Raw genomic sequence first — 22,547 nt, forward strand, 5'->3', positions numbered from 1 at the left:
TATTTATGAATATGCTTCATGTGAGTAGCCTACTAACCGGTCTCAAAATTAAATGTTGACACAAGGACCTCAAAATTGCCTAACTTTGCAAATTTTATTCCGATTCTGAGCATGATCAAAACTTGACAAATTTGGTCTTGAGAAATGGTGCAAATCCCCAAATTTGCATTTAATCGGATTATCATAGAAACCAATTGACTTGCAATGAAACTGAGACTTGTGTGGTTTTAAAGGTGCACCCTTGTAGCACTGCTTCTGTTCCAACTACTACACTTACCCCCCAATTAATTGCCATAAACTCAGGACAAAATTAACCAATATAACCCCGTTTTTGCATAGTATCGCGAGAAGTGAACAGATACCCCCCCCCCCCCCCCCCCCCCCCCCCCCCCCCCCCCCCCCCCCCCCCCCCCCCCCCCTTCTGAACGCGAGGACACTGAGCTCTGTGTGTGCGACGCTGCGTGGGGGTGTTTGCCTGATGTCATTTGGCAGAAAGGGAGGCTGAGCTAACGGTGGGCACACGGGTGGAAAGCATAACAATACCGTTACGGCTTTACGGTCTACATTGGGACTTATAACGTCTCTTTTGGATTTAAATACGCAGCATTAAATACCGACGACTCACCGTGGTCCAAAGAAGAAGACTAGGTAAAGCTAACGGTCTGAAAGTACCAGATGCTATTCCAGCGGAGAGGGAGAACTGGCTCGAATAAGCAAGAGAGTGCGATGGGTTCCCGTTTTCCTGACGGCTAACGTTAACGTTAGACCTTCGTTGGAATCACGGATACTGCGAAGTGAGGGGACTTGCTTTGCTTCTTCTCCACCTCCGTCTATGTGACATTGTGCCTGAAATGCTAGCGCGGTCTCGGCCGTCGAGCAGCCTCTGGGCCGCAGCTCGGGAAACCGAGCCCGAATCTGGGAACTAGCTAGCTTGCTAGCTGCAGCTGTACCCGATGCTGCTGTTACGGCTGCTGCTAAACAGATCCGAAGGACAACACAAGCAGTTCAGGGCCCCGGCGCTGAGTGAGCTATTGTTTTATCTTACTGGACTGCACCGGGCATTTGAGATGTGATGCTTTTGGGCGTCGTTTTTGAGCCTTGTCTTGCTGTAGGCTCTTGCTTGCTTGATGCGAAAGAGCTAATGTTGCTGCACAAAATGCACAGCAGAACCACTACAGCAGGCTCTTGTTGAAGGGGGCGAGGTTTGACTGATAACAGATAACATCCCAAACTGTATCTCCAACACTCGGTTCACATTTGGACTACGACCACCACATTTCTTCCACGTAATTCACCGCTTCATAAGCTGGCGATATGGATAAACTAACGATCATTTCAGGGTGCCTGTTTCTGGCAGCAGATATCTTTGCAATAGCCAGCATTGCAAACCCAGACTGGATCAACACTGGTGAATCAGCAGGTAAATGAAGCAGGCCACAGCTGCCACTGAAAACTATTATGTTTTGTTTTTTCACTGCCCCCCCCCTCCCCCCCACACCACATGGCCATTTCCCATCCGATCATCCCCACAACAAAGATATGCTCCATATCTGCAACAGCATATTTTGTCCTCTGCAGCAGTGTGTTCTGTGCATATTCATTGCGCTTCTTATTGACTAAAATATCAAGACCTATAATTAAAATGTCATACCTGATTTGATCAGCATCATGGACTTCTGCTAGGGTTAGTCTATATAAATGTCAGAAAATAGAGAAAAACGGCCATCAATATTCGGGAAAAACAAAACGGTACAGAATCACTCGTTAAAATAGTCGTTAGTTGCCGCCTTTATTTCTGTCTCTCGACTATTGATTTAGCAGCTTATCATTTTACCACTAAAAGTAATGTTTAATACGGTATTTCCCTTGAGACTGGACATTTAAATTGACCTCCATGTGACCAATCTAATGAGCGATCACTTGAGGAACCGACGCAGGTGCTTATTTGTGGTGTCCCTGCTGATTTTGAAGATAAGCACGTGCTGTTAGACCTCTGCTTCATTTATATCGGTCCTGAAGACACACCAAGGCTGTTGATAGACAGCTGCTCCTCTTTGTTCCCTCTGTAGGATGACAGATTAGTAACTGGGCCAGGGAGGATTTTTTAACAACAAGCACGTAGCCTGTATTAGCTCCACAAAATAAGCAATTCTTCAAAATTAATAATAAGTTGCAAATGAAATGAGGGCACCATCCACAATGCATGCCACTTTATTATATTAGAGTTCCCATACAGAGTTCGTTCACTACAGCTAAAAAGTGGACGGTGACTGTACAAATACAGAAAGTACAAACTTAGCAACATTTATAGTGGTCGGGAGTGTGTTAGAGCAGGTTTCCTACACAGCAACCAACTACAACCTCACTGTTACTGTTCTCACTTACCCTCACAGCTTTCACCGCCCTCTTAGAGGATTGTGATGTGACTTTTCATAATTGGTGTTATGAGATATATACAGACCACTGACATATAGCTCTCTCACACGTTTCTTTGTCATCATTTTGAGAATGGACCAGCCGCTGTTTAGAAATATACTTAAAGGTTACTGCCTGATAGGGTGTCCATTATCAGGAATTAATGGACAATGGTGAGGCCAGAACCATAATTACCTGATAATAGACAGCTCGAAGAGCACTGTCCCGCTTAAACCATAGTCACTGGCTAAGTAATACTTTAAAAACTATTAATTAATTAATTTGTATGCGTTTGCAATGAAAATAGAAAGGTTCCTTGGTAACTTTTGAGGGTTTGACTAATACCTGGAACAAGCATTCTTATCCCTTGTGGTTCTTATGCAATGCAAATGTTGGTTACTTCTCCAGTGAATAGGGCTGACTTTAGATATGTCTTACCTAGATATTTCTAGTCCACTCACCGCTACCAACCAGACGGTAGCCTGCTAACGTAATTCTAGCAAGATTCAAAGTCAGAAACATTGTGCACGGTTGACAGTAAATATAATTTAACAGTATGGTTACCAATAAGACAAGCTAGCAGTCCAGCAATGCCCTAGTCCCCAAATCAATATCAAGACTTTAATGAACAAGTGATATGCCATGTTTACTGTTGGCCAAAGCCTGAACTAGCGAGTTGAAAAGCAAACGCGATGTGAGATGATTGCTAAATGTGAAACAAAGTAGGTTTAGACAAGCAGTGTAACTTGCATCTTGCAGCTTGTGTTAGCAGAGGCGTAGGCACCGAAACACTAACTCAGTCATTATTTTTCACCACGCACACAGCGACAAACACAAATCAACAGAGAACCCTGTAATGTAACATTCTCTAACAAGTGTATTGTAATGTGGCTCTGTTGTAGACTTGAAAGACTTGGATTGATAAAGGCACCACGGTTTTACCTCCGTTTTTAAGACTTCATCAGACTTATTTATTTTCTGTTCACAAAAAGAACCAAAACACTGCCAACAAGGAAGAAGATCATGACAGATCTTAAGACTGTACGACTTGACCTCAAGTCTTAAACGCGCGCTGTATTTTTACAGGAAGAACAATACGTACAATAACAGAAGATGTTTTATAAAACTGTGATTTGTGGACGTTAGGTTGTCATCTCAACCGATTTATTCCTCAAGTCTTTGCTAGATGAGAAAACAACTTTAACCTAAATATCAAATGATGATTTATAACTCACTATAACGTAGTTGTAAGCAGATACAAGTTTTTATCAATGTGTTTGTCAACAACTGTAACTTCTTCTGTGGTAAATGGAGACTGGTGTATGAACCTATAAAGATACACACGTTATAGTAGAGTAGTAGCATAGTAAAACACAGTTGCAGTATATATCTGCTTACAACTACATTGTATGGTGTTGTAAACATGTATAGTAATTATAAATGTTAAATTGGGACATTAAAGTGAAGTCCGTTTATGCTGTCTTTTTATTTTTACATTTCTTACTTTCAACTTGTGACATTGGCTCCTCTTTGTGAGTAGAGTCTCGCCTGTTTAATCAAAACAAAAGTCTGTTCGGTCTTGACTTAAGATCGTTTAGGCTTATTAAATACAACTTTACAGTTTCTATTTGGGGCTCTTTTACACTCTTTTGTTGGATTCTTAGTCCATTATTAGAGCTGATGTTGCTAAATTGGATTCATGAATCCAATTTAGCAACCTAAATTGGATTCATGAGAGACACATTTTGTGCACTGATTGTGTTCAACTATTTGTCATTATTTTGTCAATCACATTCAACAGACTAGTGTAGTGTTGGAAGTTTACTTGTTATTATGAAGTAAGAGCCCCTAGTGACTCCCCAGATTGTTTTATCTCAAGTCAGCTGATTTTTGGTTCCCAGCTTTTTTGTTGTATTGTTAGAGGGGCTCAGCACTTGACAATGCTCCTATGTAGGACCTCAGTGTGTCGTCTTTGTACTCAGTTTCGAGAAACAGACATGTTCTGCTGGGCAGTTAGCATCAATAAAGCTGCGTTTGCTCATTAAGTGTGTGGCTTTTGCCTCCTGTTTTGGTCACGTGATTTGATCAAAGCCTTTGAGTACAAAGCAAGATTACATTAACAAACTGTGAGACTGCACGTCTGAGGAAGTAGCACTACTGTAACTAAACACAAAAGACATTGTGTATCCATGACACTGTCCTCACTTCAGTGTGATATCCTCAGACAATACCAGCTGAAGTTGATTTCCTGTGCTGAGCTTCAAGACAAAGCCATTGTTGCCGCCCTGCTGCTGACACCCCTTGCAGATAGTTGTCACCAGAGTGAATGTCGAATAGCTTGAAAAACCTCTGATACACTCTGCATGCACACACACTTAAAAAAAAGAAGCTAATTCACAGACTGACCTTTCATCATGCCGCTGTATCCAAGATGATGTAGGTTTCCTTGAAAATCTTAAATCTTGAAGGCGACCTTTACACAAAATGTGTCAGTGATTTCCACCTGTTAATTCAGGTGATCTGATCAAATTGGAAGCAATATAAATGTACAAAATACATGAAAAAGACTGTCAGTAAATAATCACTTGTGCACAGGAACGGCTTCTGTAACTATATAATTAAAATATATATAAAAATGAATGATGAAATGGAAGAATATTAAATTGTTATTTTAGTTATTCCTTTTCAAAGCATAAGGACACACAGGGTCACTGATGCATCACAACTGAAACCAGGCCCAGCCAAAGTCATGCAGAGTTTTAGAGGCAGCAGTTTCAGAGTCCAACCTGTGCCTCCAACAGGAAGGGACAAAAACGGCAGCGTTGGTTTAGAACTACGGATGTAAACATGACTATTTTCAAAATTTCTGATGTTTAAATAATACTGGGACTGTAACAGTTTGTTTTGTACCAAATCATCGGGGAACAGGATGGGGGGGTGTCACGTTTCGGTGCATGCAGAATACGTGATGCAGATTGATTCACGTGATGTGACGGTATAGTTTTTTCCAGATGCTTTTAGCATAAAACAATAAAGAGCAGTTAAAAATGATTACGAATTTAAAACGTAATACAAGAATAAAAGTTACCATTCAGTACAACTAAAAATATAAAAATGTAAGATTGTCATACAGTTTCAACTTCAGTATAGGAAATTAACAATTATTTAAAGAAAAGCAACATCAAAAAAGAGTGTAAGAGAGAGAGAGTTCTGTGAAAGACAAGTATGGGTAAAGTTATTTGAATGGAAACCGATCGAACACGCTAATGCACATTTGATGGTATGACCCGGATGAGCCAATCACCAGGACAAGGAGAAAACAATGCGGATTCTAACTCCTTATCTGCGCTGCTTTCACACTAGCTTGGCTTTGCGCTTCTCCGTACTTCCGCTCACTTTTCACTTTTCTTCAGGACTACATCTGGGTTTGGGGTATATTCTTGGGTTTACTCTGGCCAATCTTCACCGGTCCAAGTGGCAAACAGAGGGAGGGGCTGAGAACGATGACGTTAAGGTCGTGCTCTAGTTTAAGTTGTAGTTCTGTAATGGCGGAAGAGAAAGATGTGAGTGAAGCCATTTGGTCCGTTGTGGCAACGCTGCCAACTATCCAGAAGTTAAAGCCCGAGCAAGAACAATCTTTGCTGAGTTTTATTGGTGGCAAGGATGTTGTGGGGTTTGGGAAAAGTTCGATTTTTCCAGCTCGCTCCGTTATTGGTAAAGGAGTTGGCTAAGGCGAACGCTCGCGATGCTAAGCCGACGTCGCGACTAAACGTTAGCAAATGGTTATCCAGAGTGGCTCTGGGCAGAGCAAATAGTTTTAAACTTTAATAGAGTACACGCTTTCAAGGAAGCTAACACTTGTCAATGGAGAGTGGCCAGACTCTCTGTATAAATGAAATATACGAGAGTCTGTCAAGACCAGGCTATTTTAACGCAGCTTTGAGACGCAATAGCAGAACTGCTGTACCACTGTACCGAATTTGCACCAAACTGTGACTTCTAAACCAGGGTATGAACCGAATGGTGACTTTTCTTTACCGTTACAACCCTAACTTGCCCACACTTGCTGCTCATTTTTTAATTGAAAAAAAATAACAGCTGTATCACTCACTGCCGGCAGTGGCCCAACGGTTTACTTTTTTTGCCTGTAGGTGAAAGCATTCCTACTGCTGTGTGCTTATTTACAGGTTGTATATTAGATAAGATTAGCTTTGTCATGCAATACTCTCGTGGGTTTGACTAAAATGGTTTGTATGTACGTTTTGGCCGTAAACAGCAGCTGTGCTCCAGTGCCCCAACAAGGCAACTGGGTGCTGTAAATGCCTCCAGCAGAAGACGCAGCAGAAGACGCAGCTTTAGTTTGCTGCTTTACCTTGCCTACTTGCCGCCCACCACAGTTCAGAGGCCTGTTTGACTCATCCCTCCAGAGCTTTTAAACAGCAGCACCAGCCTCCCCCCCTCCCCCCATATTCTACTAATGGCAGCATCTTCATGCTGAAGCTGAGCAGACTCGGATCTCATTTCCTCTCATTTGGACCGAGACGTGGTGAGAGGAGTATTTTGATCATAGTGTGCACAAAGCTGACGGCAGGGTAAGATGGCCCGATGGGGGCGTGAAAGTGAGCAGGGCCTCAAAATACAGGATTGACCCATTATTTTCTGTATGTGAGAGACAGAGCGGCCATAGACTAAAGATAATCCATTCAGGCTGTTTGGACCAGGCTCAAGGTGTGGTCACAATGGCTCTGTGTCATGTTTATTTCAACTGAGTTCAAGCATTGTGTCTTGCTTCGGTGGACCTGTAGGTCACAGTTCGCTTTTGATCAATTTTGACCCTACGGATGTGCTCAATCAGCAGATAGACTGACACTGATTTCTGTTTGGAAATGGTCATTATACTAGAGATGTGCCATCACCTTGTCAAGAATAATATCACTCAACTAGACTGCATCACAGTCACACAGATCACAGTTTGTGGTCTTCCGGCCCAATATGTAATAATTACCCATTTTACCCTATATTACCTTATCTTTAAAACCCCTTTTGGTCTTTCACAAATAAGTGCTCATTCGTGTGTATTTACTTCACCAACTAATCATAGTATTCTCGTACGTGTAGAATCTGCCATTCAGAATCATTCAGAACACATAGGAGCGAGTCGCTTGAATGGTGGCGGCCATGTTGTGCCGCCATCTTTAAAAAACATTAGCCAAAGAGGGACGTACCTCCGCCTTTCACACTTTTACACTCAGTGGCACTGTGACGAATGCCAGGGGGAGATTGGTTGCTACTGCCGGCAGATTTGAAAGCCTGTTGAAGATAGAGGATCACACCTATTCTCGAGGACATGTAACGGAGTCGCCAAGGAAGCGAAAAAGAGAATTAAAATGACATTGCGTCCAAAGTTAATATTGAAGTGGCTAGAACAGCTGTGGGTAAACAATGGAGATACTAATAGCTAGTTTTGAGTTTGGCCACCGTGGGAGTTAAAACGCGCTCGGAATGGGAAGGCCTTTAAAGTAATATTCAGTTGGTTGTCATATACTGTTTCACTGCTAGATGGGAGAATTTTTTTTTCTGTTACACGAGAAGATTGGCTTTGTAGGGTTGTGTGTTTGCAAGTTAAGATGAGATAAGAAACCCTTTTTGTCCCACAGTGGGGAAATTGTGGTTTGCATCAGCAAAGACAAGAGCAGAGATAGATAAGTGAGATAAGTTAAGACAGAAGTGGAGTCTCCCATGTTAGAATGAAATATGTATCATGAACACACGTTGCTTTTTTACCATAACTCTGACTTTAACAAGAACTGTTTGTGTGTGCGCCTGCTTGTTGAGTTGTTTACCTGCGTCCGTGTACCATAGCGTGCTTGCCTGTTGTAAGGCAGGAATTACACAGAGAGCTAGTGAAACAGCAGGAGGCCAGAGGATCCAGGAGAAATGGTCATAAACCGGTGCAATTAACTGCAGCTTTCAATCTTTTGCTCAATGCACAATTCCCTGCTTTTTTAACCTTGCTCACCTCCCACACTTTTGATTTGTAACCGACTTCAGCAATAGGCTGTTGAGGAAGCCTGTGAGCTATTCATGTGCCACTTTTGTGTTTCTGCACAGCGAGAATTGAATTGCATTAGCAATAAGGCAAACGATAAGGTAAAAGTGAAGACCCGAGAACGTCCTTTTCAATTTTTATTTGGTTGTAATGGAAGGTGTACCCTGAGCCCCAATTTCCACAGGATGCGTTATGGCTGTGGGTCGGCTGTGCCGCTCCGTGCTCCGCTGTCTGTCAATACCCATCAGGTTCGGATTTGTTGCGCAACGGCTTTGGCCATGACTGACAGTTGAAGTCTTTAGGACCCACGAGATCTCCCAAATTCATGTAGAATATAACCACAAAAACAATCCTTTGGAAATTGGGGGTAATGACAGCAATGCTGTGTGTAGTTGAAAATCTAGGTTTGAATGCCTGTAACAGCAGATGTAAAGCCCTCAGTTTTGCAGCTTCATATATAGCTTACTTTAACTTCTATAGCCCCCAAGGTGTCTTTTAAACCACTTGCATTGTTAGTGGGGGTTGTTACTAGAACAGCAGTACTTTCAATGGGTGTTTTAAAAGGGGAAAGGATTTCCTCTGGGCCGCCTGCAGAAACACACCACACCCCTGGAGCAACACAGGCTTTGCTATTCTGTTTGTAAGTGCGTTAGACTCAACAGGGTTATTAGCAGCATCTTGTAGGCCTATTTATTGTGTAAAGATACAAAGGGTTCTAGCAGACAGGTTATAAAATGTCTGGATTTGGGTGCCAGACAGAGCAAGTAATGCGCTTGACCTTTTGAAATTCTAGCTCAAATGCTTATCTTATGTATGTGTCTGCCCACCTGCTGAGCCCCTGTTGAACCTTTATGATGTCGCCCACACAGGTTTGGCGTGTCAATGAATGGGTTATTTTGTGGTCAGAATGTTTGTTTACCACTCGATAACGTTTCTTTTTTTCAGATTATGCCTCAAACATGTAGACTAAATACAGTCCCTGTATTACTCTAAGAAGACATTGTGCCATTAAAGGTCCCATGGCATGAACATTTCACTTCAAGTTTTTTAACTTTAATATGAATTCCCCCAGCCTGCCTATAGTCCCCCAGTGGCTACAGCAGAAATGGCTGTGGGTATCCTGCTCTGCCTTTGAGGAAATGAAAACTCAGATGGGTCAATCTGGAATCTTGCTCCTTACGATGTCATAAGGAGCAAGGTTACCTCCCCTTTCTCTGCTTTGCCCACCCAGAGAATTTGGCCAACCAGAGAGAGAGAGAGAGAGAGAGAGAGAGAGAGAGAGAGAGAGAGAGAGAGAGAGAGAGAGAGAGAGAGAGAGAGAGAGAGAGAGAGAGAGAGAGAGAGAGAGAGAGAGAGAGAGAGAGAGAGAGAGAGAGAGAGAGAGAGAGAGAGAGATGCAAAGTGTCAGTTGGTTTCACCAAGGATTCACCACTACCAAGCAGGAAAGAAGACAACTGCTTGCAAAACAAAGTTAAAATATTGCCTTTGAATCTGTTTTTAAAGTGTGGGGTTTATTAATTATTTCTTGCATTTTATAGCAGTACCGTTTTAAGACAGCATTCAGACTGAAAACAGCGTATTTTGCTGTTTACTTGTAAAGAAGTAAATGTGTTTAATCTCTGTTGAGACAATTGCCAGGTAAACTTCATGTTACAAAGTAATTACCCAGGAATGTGTGTTTGTACGAACTTGATTGGCCAATGCGGTGCTCGCTGCAGGATGTCGCTGCAAAAACCTAGCTTTATCTGCCTTCATTCTCTCAATCATTGACATGGAGAAAGGTGTTTTTTCATGCAATGCTGTTGTCTCTACACATCATAACAACATCCTATAATCTGTTTACAAATGCAAAGTGTGAATGCAGCATGGAGTGTAGGAAAGCTCATCTGCCATCCCAAAAGACCTCTATACATCATCCAAGTGTACTAAAACCCCTCTAATTTTCCAAATGAACACCTCCCATCCCCCGCAGCCTCTCGTTTTATAGTCCGACTTTCTTTGCCCAAGACCTTTGATCAGCAAAGGCCTGAGTGATGCAACGCTGTTCTGCTTACTCAGATAGAAATTCACCTTGAGGACCTGCTTTAACTGAATGGCGTCCCTCCAGTGTGGCTACACCACTGGCGCATGTTCCTGCTTGGAGTACTGGCCTTCACACTCGAGTTTTATCAAAGCTCTGCTCATGACTCGGAGCGAGACATGAGTCCATTTGACTCCTTGTCTGATCAATGATGGATGGGTAGAGTAGAACATCGGTGTGCATACTTAGATATTCAAAGATCCTAGCCAAATATTAGAGATGAAGGAAGGCAAAGTTTATTTTTAAGTAAAGAAGGCTTTGACATACTGGGTCTTAAAAGCTGCTGAAATTTGATATCATTGTCAAACTTGCGTTGGATAGATTCAGTAATTGGTTCTCTATCTGTTCTTGAGTGTGAAAGCCCACAAAAAATATTATTATACCACCGTATTGTTTGATCATTGTTAGATTTCATTTTAGTTTACACAAAAACATGATGTATAAAATAAATAAGAATTTGTCAACAATTATTTTAATAGCTTAGTATAGTATGCACCATAAAAAGGTGTGTTTATGTGAATAGGCTTTGTCCAACCTACACATTATTTAGGCCTAGTTTAATATGCAATTGATTTTTATAGAATATATGCCGTAAGGGTCCCTGCACCTTTTCTGTCAACTAAGGGGCCTTGGCCTGAAACATGATGAACAACCCTCGTTTATATACATTTTGTTTGCTGTGTTGCATTAAATTGTGATAGATGATTCCCAACTCATGTGTTACATGTTACGGACCAGTTCTGGGGCTACCAAGTTGTGAGGAGTCAAATGATTCTGCAAAAAAAGTTGTACATTAGGCTATTTTAGCAGTAATTACCTTGAACTTGCCATGGTCTGATCTTGGCTTAGCTACTCAATCTGTGCATGCTGTTGTCGTATTTTTCAGAGGATTCATAAGGGCTCAACAGTTTCTTCACATGAGGTAGAGGAAATAAAAGGCCTAATCTGTGTTCAAACATTCAAACTGCAAAAAAAGGGTTGAGACTCCATGTCATGGATCACCTGGTACACCCAATATTCAGTGTTTTTGTGTGCTTGTGGAATGACGAATTAAAGTGAAAACCTCATCAACAACCTCTATCTGCAGGTGCCCTTACAGTTGGTCTAGTCCGACAATGTCAGACCATCCACGGAAGAGACCGGACCTGTATTCCACCTCGACTGCCCCCAGAGTGGGTCACCACACTTTTCTTCATCATCATGGGCATCATCTCCCTCACAGTCACCTGTGGACTGCTCGTGGCATCACACTGGCGCAGAGAAGCCACCAAATACGCCCGATGGATCGCCTTCACTGGCAGTAAGTGAACCAGACCATGACATTCACGCTGAATGAAATCATTTTGCTTTACTGGACATGCCATCAGCACAATTCCCCCTGGAGCTATCTCACCTTCTTCTCTGTCTCATCTGTCATGACATAACTTATAGAAGGTCACCTTTACAATATTAGTATTCTCATGAACATGGTCTCTTTAGGGAAGGAAATAATAAAAGGAGTGGGGATTAGCTTGAATCATTGTGGAAAATTGTCCCTCTTATGCACTGCTAATTTAGATGTGCAGAGAAGTATGTCGTCAGAAACATCCAAGGCTTTATACAGGACCTTTTAGTGTGTTTGTGTTTCTGAGAGTGACGTGAAACGGCAGGTGTGTGCGCATGCGCGTGTGTGTTTGCATATTCATGAGTTTTTTTTCGGTGCATGCTTAACGACGACTCTTGCTCCCTGAAGCTGATTTATTGAGTAATGCAGCTCCTCTGATACCAGAGTGGGTGGCTTATGTACCACAGTGTTTCTCTAGTGTTTTCTCTCCCTTTTGCCTTGAACATTGTCACTCTTTATTTTTATTTTTTTTAGATGGCCTTCCAACACTTTCTAATAACCCATCATCCATCTCGTGCACTGTGGCTGGGTTACATTCGTAAGGCTGTGTGGGAGGGCGGAGTTTGAGTGGGTTGTTAGTTAAGGGAATAGACAACATAAAGCACACATGTACAGATGGAGCAGTGCCCTGTGAAGCCACAATGCTCTGTATTATTGTTTGTAAGCAGGGTGCATTTTTCAGGACACTGGCTTTTTTGTTCTGCAGATTTGAACAAACACCCTGTGTAAACACCCTGTTTTTTATGCCTGTCGGGCTAAATGCAGATTTGTTATTAGGTTTTGTTTTGTTTCCTAATTCCCGATGAATCACCACTTTCTCCACAAACTTGTCTGTCTGTCCGGTGAGCACAAATCTGTGTTGGCTAAATTGGATGGTGTTGACTCATTGTTCAACCATCACACTTGAAGAAAAAGGAAGGCAGTTGCCATGGAAACATTGAGAATTTGTCACACTTGTCCCCTTGTTTAGCTTCAGTTGGCCATATTTGACAAGAGGTATGTTGTTGTTGTTCTTTTTAATGAGTTTAAATCACGATTATCGCTTTAAATCAGAAAATATGATGGGGGGGGGGGGGTGTTGGCTTGGTTTGTTGTAAAATGATTGCGTTTTAGGACCATCAATAGCTCACACTGTAGTGACTGATTGTCTAACTGGGATCCTCTTTAACCTGGTTGAAGTGTTGGATGAAAACAGGGACATGGAAATTCATGTTTGTACAGGTAAAGAGCCAATGTAAAGACAAAAATGGAGATGGAGGGACGAAGAATAAAGTGAAGTTGGTTCTAAGGAGACGCGGGTGGTGCATTCAGGGCAACCAGGTGTTGAAGGTTGAGAGAAGGTGGGCAGTCTGTAGTGTAACTGGGTTGAGGCCTCCGGCACCTGAATGGACAGCTTTGTATGACCTGCACAGACCGGCCTCTGTGTTGCTGCACACACACACACACACACACACACACACACACACACACACACACACACACACACACACACACACACACACACACACACACACACACACACACACGTAGTGTTTCCCCGAGGTGTGGGGGTGAAGTGGGAGTGGGGTAATAATAAATATGCAGTTTACTATCACATAAGACAAAGAAAAGAAGCAAATCCTCAAATTTGAGAAACTGGAACTAGATAATGTTAAACATTTTTGCATGAAAAAGGACATTAACTAATTTATCAACTAATTAATTAACGATTTAATCAATTATCAAAATAGTTGCAAGTTAATTTTCAGTTGATTTAACTGAATGAATAATAGACTCATAGTTACAGGTATATTATTTAAGTGCAGATGTAATGTCTGTACTAGACAGTAGTGCTTATAAGGCATTAGTTTATCAGCTAAGATGCTGCGGTTCACCAGCAGCAGGCAAACAAGTGTACCATCAGCTCAGGCACCTAAGAGAAGCAGTGGACCATGAGGTGCACTTCAATTAACTCACTGTCAAAGCTAGCAGGAATAATGCTGAGCTGTATATTTCTGGCTCCACTTTAGCTTACCTTAGCCTGTATCCTTTAGCAGTCCTACTGCCCCGCATAGAGAAACACGCAACATTAATCGCATTAATGTCATAGTTAACTCGCAATAAATCACACTTTTTTTATCTATTCTAAATGTCCCTTGATTTCTTTTTGTCCCATTATTTTTTTTATTTTTTTTCTAATTTTAATGCTCAAGTCAATATGGAAAAGTGCATCGGCTTGCTTTGTGCAAATGTTTTTTATTGAAAACAACATTGGCATACAGGCTACTGTAGTGTTCTATTTCACACGTAACATTCTCATTTAGAGCAGTCATTCACACTTGGAGCAAATAATCTCTGGCACAATGTAACACTGTCCATCAATAAAAGGGTGAAAAAAATACTTTGACAAGGGGGCGGATAATTTGCACCAGCTGTGTGATTGGCCATCAAGTGGTATTTCAGACTGGACGTCCTGCGACGATAACTCTGTTCACAATGACAAAACCGACAGATCACTTTGGTCTTGTCAATGGAACCATTTGGAATCTTATTGTCATCTATTTCAGCGTCTTGTGCTTGCCATCCACTCAAAATGTAACATTACTACTATTTGGCCGGCTTGCGAGCCGAAACAAGTGTGTTGCGTGCCTGTTGTTTTTTCAGTCTAGCTAGATCCGGTGTGGTGTTTTAGTTTTTCTAACATACATAATATAGTTGCTGCATAACATGACAAAACTGTAAAAAGGCAACACCAATGTGCTTTTGAGACCTGGAAAAGTCACCCCTCAGGTGGTACTGAACATCGCTGCTAATTGGAAAGAGAGGGTGAAAGCTAAAAATGGCTTCATGTACTGTCAAATGGATGACACACTGAAATGATTTCACTCAGCCTCAGTTAACTTTAAAGAGCTGTCATATCTAGTATTAAAATACTTGTAATTCTGCTTTAAACTAAGATAGTTCAACTTTAGAGTTAATGTAGCGCACACAGTAGCATATCACTTCATGTCACATTTCCCCACCCACACCATTATAAGACATAATTCCATGAAGAGATTTTGATCCGACTGTGCTCTTTGAATGCAACAATAGCTTTTTAAAGTAATTTTTAAGTACATGAAGCCATTTCACAAGCTCTGCACAGCCATTGATCTGTGTTTGACAAAAGTCTCACAGTTTGATTGGCTAATTTAACGTTGCTGTGTGCTACATAAATGTACTGAGAGCTGGACGAAAAGCCTCACTAATATATACTAATAACTGGGGCTGTAATGACACACCAAACCCACGATTTGGTTCGTATCACGATTTTTGACCCACATTTTGTTAGCAGCCACATGGCATCGTTTTGTCATTGATTACATTCCACTATGCAACACAGTAATACAACAGACCTTATTTATTGATATCTATTGATTTCAATATTGATCGATCTAACACCAAAATATTCTTTTGTACTTGTAAAATCTTCTTTTGTGTCCCATCTTTCATTTCTATTGTAATGTGAGGTGTCTGTCCAGAATCATAGGATATTTTATGCTTAAGTGTACAGTAGGTTAACCTTTGCTCTCTCACTCCTTCCTTCCAGTGATCCTGTTCTGCATGGCGGCGCTCATCTTTCCCATAGGCTTCTATATTAACGAGGTGGGAGGCCAGCCATACAAGCTGCCCAACAACACAGTGGTCGGCTCCTCGTACGTGCTGTTTGTCCTCTCCATCTTCTTCACCATAGTGGGACTTCTGTTTGCAGGCAAAGTTTGCCTCCCAGGCTGAGGACTCGACCATGCTCGCCTCCGGACCAACACAAGAGGCTCTGAACATGTTATGGGATTTACACAAACACACAATGACTGAAAATCAAAAACAACAAACTCTGACCAGAAGCCTGAAACAGGGAAGTCTTTGATTATGTGTCAAGGGGCCGCAGTACCGCAGAGTAACCTAACGACTAAAAAAATGACGACAAACAAAACACTAAGAGGGAAGACATGGGCACAAAGGAGTGAGAAAACGGACAGCCGAGGTTGTCCCAGCACCGTGCCACTGTTGATTTTACATATGGCTGTCTCTGTTGTTCTGTTGGAAAAAGGGTGCTTAATCTGCTGCTGTCAAGGCAACTGCGGCCACAATGCTGGTGCACATTTTTTGAGGACCACTTCAGCCACTCCATGACTTGACCCCCAGCCACCCTCAGCACACATCTGCACTGCTCCTGTTGCTATTTTTAGCTCCTCTTAGCTATTTCAGTTGTGTGTTTTTCTGTTATACATGTTGTGTTCTTTTTCGTTTAGTTTTTTTCTTCCAACCCATGCAGCCTTTTCGCTGAAGTAGCTTAAGTGTAATTGAGTTTCACTTAACCAAATCCTTGAGGGCAACTTGGGGCTTTTCTGCCAGCTTGGCTTTAGAGCGGTGTATTTTTTGCCTGTTGCTTCACAAGGCCCCAGGTGTGTGGCAGGGGAGAGCAGCTGTGAGTACAGCTGTGTTGGCCAGCTCACGGGCTGCTGTGGACAAGAGGAAGGTGCAGGTGTGCCGCGCTCCAACCAGCTGCAGCTCAGGATCATGGAGCAACAAGGGGGGACCTCCCTGGGCAGCAGAACAGGAAGTCAAGTACTAAAAAGGAGAATGCCACTCAATGTAAGACCTTGCATTATGCCATTTAATTGCTAAGCTAAACCTATGATACCGATTCACATCTTTTGCCAATAACTAGAAGACCGAATTTAGAGAATAATCATCTAAACATTAACACACCTCTTGTTTTTGTAGAACTAATTCTGTTCAGTACAGCCACAAGCACAGTGGCCTTTTCAAAGTATTTTTCAAAGGTGTTACATCCCTGTGGTGTTACATATTAGTTGAATAGTTGAGATTAACCCATCTATTACTTTTTAGAGCACACAGTATTGACTTTTCAGTAAAAGCTAAAGTTACGTTAAAGTGTGAAATTAGCATGTGAATGCTAATAATCGGTGGTATTCTCCTTTAATGTTGAACGGGAAAGAAACGAGCCAGGGGATATTTATGTTTTGCTTTGTACAAAAGTGGAGGCACAGGGACTGCAGGTCAGGTGCATGCATGGGGCTGTGCCTCAGTGTGCTGCTTTTGAGGCCTGTGAATGCAAAACACAAACACACACACACACACACACACACAAATCTCTACTATCTCAGAAATAAGTTAAGTTGATTCATAGATACTCAAAGTCCATTTACAGTTGAACTTAACAGAGCCATTCCTCAACTAAATTGTTTTCTAGTTTCTCAAAACCTGTTATTAACCCACACATTTACAGTTGGCAAAATAAGTGCTCCTAATATATGTAGAAAAAAAGAAACATTCAAGCTTGTACTTGTGTGTGTGTGTGTGTGTGTGTGTGTGTGTGTGTGTGTGTGTGTGTGTGTGTGTGTGTGTGTGTGTGTGTGTGTGTGTGTGTGTGTGTGTGTGTGTGTGTGTGTGTGTGTGTGTGTGTGTGTGTGTGTGTGTGTGTGTGTGTGTGTGTGTGTGTGTGTGTGTGTGTGTGTGTGTGTGTGTGTGTGTGTGCGCTCTCAAGCATGGAGCGCAGTTGCAAAGTCTTATAGTTTTGTATTTCTGTTTCCTGCTCAGCTTTTCTTCCTCTTGGTCTGATGTATACTGCTAACTACACTCTGCAGTCAGTACCCTCCCTGTCCTGGTTGGTTCAGTATTGTGCCATGACCTGTTTTTGTTTAACAATGTACAGACACGCAAAAGGCAGGATTTCTGTATTAGAAGGCACTGTGCATTCAACAGTATAGGTAACAGAAATAGAAGCACCACAAATGTATAAAAAAGAGAACTTCTTACCTCATTGTTTTTGTTTCTGCTATTATTTTCTAATGGTGGCAATGTGTGCCCTCTAATTTGTCTCTTGCCTTGATCGGATGTCTTCACATGAAGCCTATGATCATAGGAAATTATTTATCACTGAATAAAAAGAGGAAAAAAGTGTGTGTGACTATGACGCAGTCTTTATGGTTTATTGTGCTTATAAAAGGGGATTTTTAGTGTGAATCTAATCAAGAGCTGAGATGATGGCTAAAAGAAAGCAGATCATTTAATCAAGAGAGATTGTCCATAACCTGTTCATCTTAAAAGGAACATGCTACTTCTGCAGGATGTGACTCAAATGTCCTTCTACTCTTAATTCATTAAATCTGAAAAAACATATTCCAAGGGCAGCCACCCAGGCTGCATCAGTGCAAGGCCTATCTCTGTTCCCAGAGTGCATCCGTTAAATGCTGTTAAGTGGCCTTGAAATCTATTTTTAGAATGGTTTTTGTCTGGGCTAAGTGGTCCATTTAAGTCAGGCTTTTAATTTGCAAAGTAAACATTTCCGTCAGAATAACACCTTAGTTTCTAAGACAACTGATTATGTGCATCACCATCTGCAGCAACGGGCGCTCTGAGTCTGCAGTAAAGCGTTTGTGACTTTGAAAACCTTTCTAGAGGCCGTGCAGTGGTTGCACTTATTATGTAAACCTTGCTCAATTGCCAAATTATTATTGAAAGACTGGTGGCAGCTACTGCACACTTTGCTTTTGATGGCAACTCTACCTTCAAACTAAAGAATATGTTACCTTGACGTTTTGACTGTGAAGTAATCGCTTAATAGAGCTTATTTGCCAAGAGTTAAGATTAATACCAATGTTAGAGTAGTACCAATCACACCCCCACCCCCTTCTTAGTTGTTTTTCTGCAGCATTAGCCCTTCAGTTGATGGATTTTCTTAATAAATATGTACACCCCTTATTCCTTCACTAACAATGCACTACAACAGTTCAAACTCAGGATTCCTCAAGAGAACAGATTTATCACACCTTACACAAATAGGCACAGCGAGATCTGAAAGCAAGTGTTCAGTTCTCAGCACTACCGCGAATAGGAATTTATATTCACGTCTGTCTTGCATTCAGCTGGACGGGTCACTTTCATTTCCTTGTCATTTTCTTACTGCCAGTGTGCAGCTAAAGATGAGACAGCACAACTCCTCTCAGGACTGCACCTGCATTAGCCTCTCAATGACTTGCAGCGCGGAGTTGAGCATGAGTAGTGTTTCCATTTAGGATTTCAGAAGGTCACAGTATTTGGGCTCAGTGGATCACATCAGTCCAAACAGCATTGCACTAATGATCTCAACTGTCATAAAGTCTCCTTGCATATGAATTTCTTTCTTTAAATACTACTGTGTGAAGTTTTACCTATTAAGGCATCAGACTCTGGTTATTGTCAAGTAGGTTTTTACATATAGGGGAATTGCCTTTTGTTGGTCACAATAAACAGTAACAGAAAATAAAAATAAACAAGAACTACAAGTTAATATAAAATAAAAACCCAAACTTTCAATGCGGCATTAAGGTATTCTATCAAGAAGTCTTATTGTATGACAAATGACAAAGTGCTTCTCATCTTTACCTATTATATTCATTCATGATCAGAATATACATTTGTTTTAGTTTCACTTAATGCCCTTGACCTGCAGGGGTTTCTTTGTCAGCTTTTACCCAAACCTCCATTTTATATTGTATCTTCCCCTGCATATGTACTAGGAGCAGTCACTCACACCCAAAGGAGGACTTACAGTTGAAACTGCTAGACTTGATGTAGTCCCCCCCCCCCCCCCCCCCCCCCCCCCCCCCCCCCCAGCCCCATTGGCAGCAGGTGCTTAATAGTGAGTTATTGGAGGACTGATCAACACTGGCAGATCCCAGAACAGTTCCTTAGAGTCCAGATGGAGATGAGCCGTTTCTTTTGCGCAAAACGCTTGGTTATAACTAACCAGTAGATTTGCTAAGAAAGTAACGTGCACTCTCCCAGTAAAAATGAAGTAGATAATTAGCCATAAAAACTTCCACAGTGTCCCTTTTTTATTATGCATTAAAATGAGCATTTGCAAGCACACTATGTTGGATGGTAATAAACTGGACAGATAAGTGCTTCATATCAGACGCCAACTAGGTTTAATTAAGAAAGTTCTCAGTTTTACAAGGATGCAGTGCATCACAATGAATTGTTAGAATACGACTGCTATTGGCTGATTCTTTTCTGTGAAAATGTTATTCTCAACTGCTGGGAGCTCAATTTGTCTAATGAGACATTATTAAGCAATGATCCCTTTCTAACATTGTGGAAATGTCTGTCGTTCAACAAGAGTCTGCCATCTGGACTCCTGCTCTAGTTTGTATAGAAAAGAGATGCTCTGGAGGACTAAGAGACAAATATATGCTATATGTGTGGAATTTTTTGGCATTTCCAGCCAAGAAACTTCTTTTTCTCAGCGCCAATAATTTATATTAAGCAGATTTTCCCAAATAAATCTTCTGATAAAAGCTGCTGTGTTGTCATTTGCTGTACCACATCTCTGACAGCTGCTATTGGAATGAAGACGAAAATATCTTGAAATCGATAGCCTACGTGATAGAAATGACTCTTTAAACACCTGATAGGTGCCATAACATGACAGTGAGTTGTGTGGGTGGAAGAAGTGGTGAGAGAATTTGTATTCCTATATTTTACAAGCAAATGTGTGTATGAACCCTGTGTTCATGCTTTACAGTGGTGTCCTTCTGCCTGCTGAGACAGATTATTGTGTCAGCATGCTGCCAAGCGCACTTAGATGGAAATATGGCTGCCATCTGTTCTCGTCAGAGGCTGCTCTAGTTTTCTGTGCTCCACCTGGACCTGATGATGACATCTATCTATCTATCTATCCATCTATCTATCTATCTATCCATCTATATATCTATCTATCTATCTATCTATCTATCTATCTATCTATCTATCTATCTATCTATCTATCTATCTATCTATCTGTCTATGTTAAGAAATACCTTTAGGAATCCTACAACAATTTACAAGCAACCCTTCAAAAACTCCAGACATTTTTTATGACATAAAAATACACTGCTTTGAATTATTATTTGTCTAATGTGTTTTGTTTTCACAGAAACATAAATTAACTGGTTAGGCATTCTTACAAGTTTGCCTAGTTATACTTATTTTTGCTTATTTAAAAAAACAATGACTAAAAGTATCTGCTGGACACAGGATGTATCCTACCTGTGTGTGTGCACAGGAAATTACGAGTTTCTACATCACACTAGTTTTACAAGTTACGTAATGGAACGGGATTGTCTCCAAAGTAGTTGGTATGTCACAAAAAAATCACATTCTACACATTCTTTATAGGTCCAAACTCCAAACATTGTTTTTTTTTTTTATGTTAGGAAAAGGATATTTTGCATCATGCTGATATTGTTTACTGTTTCGAAAGCATTCCTTTTAATTATCCAGTTTACTGGACGCAGCCTCACACAGCCACATCTACAGTATTGGCTTCTGTTTTAGAAAAGGTCTGTGTAAGCAGTATACTCACTGCATTCAAAGTGATGTGAGACACGCTGGTCTGAGGGCTCTGAGATGCTTTGCTGGTGCTAACTTTAGCTGCCTTCAGTATTGATCGGTCAGTGGGGGGGAGATAGAGGCCCGACAGAGGATGCAGATGTTTCCTCCCAGACGGATGTCTGTCTGCTTCTCGTCAGCATCCGTCACATAGCAGATCTGCTGCTGAGGCGAGAAACACAGAATAAAGACAGGAAAATTAAGTTTGAGGAGAATAATCACATTAAGACATATTAACGCAATCTATTTGATTACAATGTGAGCAGTGCTATCACTGTTTGGAAAAACATGATTTTTTTATTGTGTTTTTGCAGACATCAGGGTTTGCATTGATTCATTTTTGTTCGATTTAATTTAGTTTTTAAAATGTTAGTAATTACGTTCACTTCTTTTAAGTTCTTATTTTAATATTTTTCTGGGATTTGGGGTGTTATTTTCTATCTCTAGTGCTTCCACAAACGTGGAAAAAACCCATCTATGCTGTTTTGAGTGAGATACAGGATTCTGAATGTGTCCTCTATCCTTCAGTCTCTGGTTGAGCTGTTCAAAATCTGCAGGGCTTTCTACATCACTAGGCCAAATAAGGGGGCTAACCGCTAGGGGGATAATTGCTAGCAGCGGTAGTAGCGGTAGTAGCGGTAGTAGCGGTAGCAGCGGTAGCAGCGGTAGCAGCGGTAACAGCGCTAGCAGCGGTAGCAACGCTAGCAGCGGTAGCCCCTTTGTTCTCAATGCTGGTAAAACACACACTAGTTCAACATAATCCACAAAAGAACTACTTACATGTCCCTGGTCTGCCTTCTTGCCTTATACTGACCAAAGTTAGAGAAACAGCTAGCTAGCTGATGTGATCCTGACCTAGCTACTGCGCATGTGTGACTCCCAAACAAATATGTTACAGAAGTGAGATGTCTCACTCTCTAAAACAGAGACCTGAACACTGGATCTGCAGCAATGTGCAGTACAACAATAATATGGTGTTTTTTGAAAATGAAACCATGTAAACCAATTCTGGTACCACATCAAAATACAATTATGAACCTGAAAATGAGCGTAATATGGGCACTTTAATTTAAAATTCCCAGTCTTGCTTTGCGGCTCCAGAGTTAAATCTGCTCCACTGTGTCTCTTTCTCAAGATTTATGTCATGTTTGGGACAATTCAAACATTCAAACAGCTGGACGTCCTGCTCTGTCACCGTGTATTTTTTGACAACAACAGGAGTC

The 22,547-nt window shown here is 41.4% G+C and overlaps 1 protein-coding gene across 1 annotated transcript; it reads left to right on the forward strand.

The window, feature by feature from the left end:
- Positions 1-438: 438 nt before the first annotated feature.
- On the forward strand, positions 439-17,874 carry mosmoa (modulator of smoothened a). The gene is made up of 3 exons (XM_034894240.1): positions 439-1,420; positions 11,632-11,844; positions 15,497-17,874. The coding sequence occupies exons 1-3, from the start codon at positions 1,315-1,317 to the stop codon at positions 15,679-15,681; spliced, it is 504 nt and encodes a 167-aa protein (XP_034750131.1). The 5' UTR covers positions 439-1,314; the 3' UTR covers positions 15,682-17,874.
- The last annotated feature ends 4,673 nt before the right edge of the window (positions 17,875-22,547 follow it).

The sequence above is a fragment of the Etheostoma cragini genome, chromosome 15 (assembly GCF_013103735.1).
Source record: "Etheostoma cragini isolate CJK2018 chromosome 15, CSU_Ecrag_1.0, whole genome shotgun sequence".
NCBI classification, from domain to species: domain Eukaryota; kingdom Metazoa; phylum Chordata; class Actinopteri; order Perciformes; family Percidae; genus Etheostoma; species Etheostoma cragini.

Excerpts from the sequence above, each read along its gene's own strand:
- mosmoa (XM_034894240.1), top strand. The coding sequence starts at position 1,315 with ATGGATAAACTAACGATCATTTCAGGGTGCCTGTTTCTGGCAGCAGAT. Across the intron at positions 1,421-11,631 it reads CAACACTGGTGAATCAGCAG|GTGCCCTTACAGTTGGTCTA; the intron begins GTAAATGAAGCA and ends CTCTATCTGCAG. Across the intron at positions 11,845-15,496 it reads ATGGATCGCCTTCACTGGCA|TGATCCTGTTCTGCATGGCG; the intron begins GTAAGTGAACCA and ends CCTTCCTTCCAG.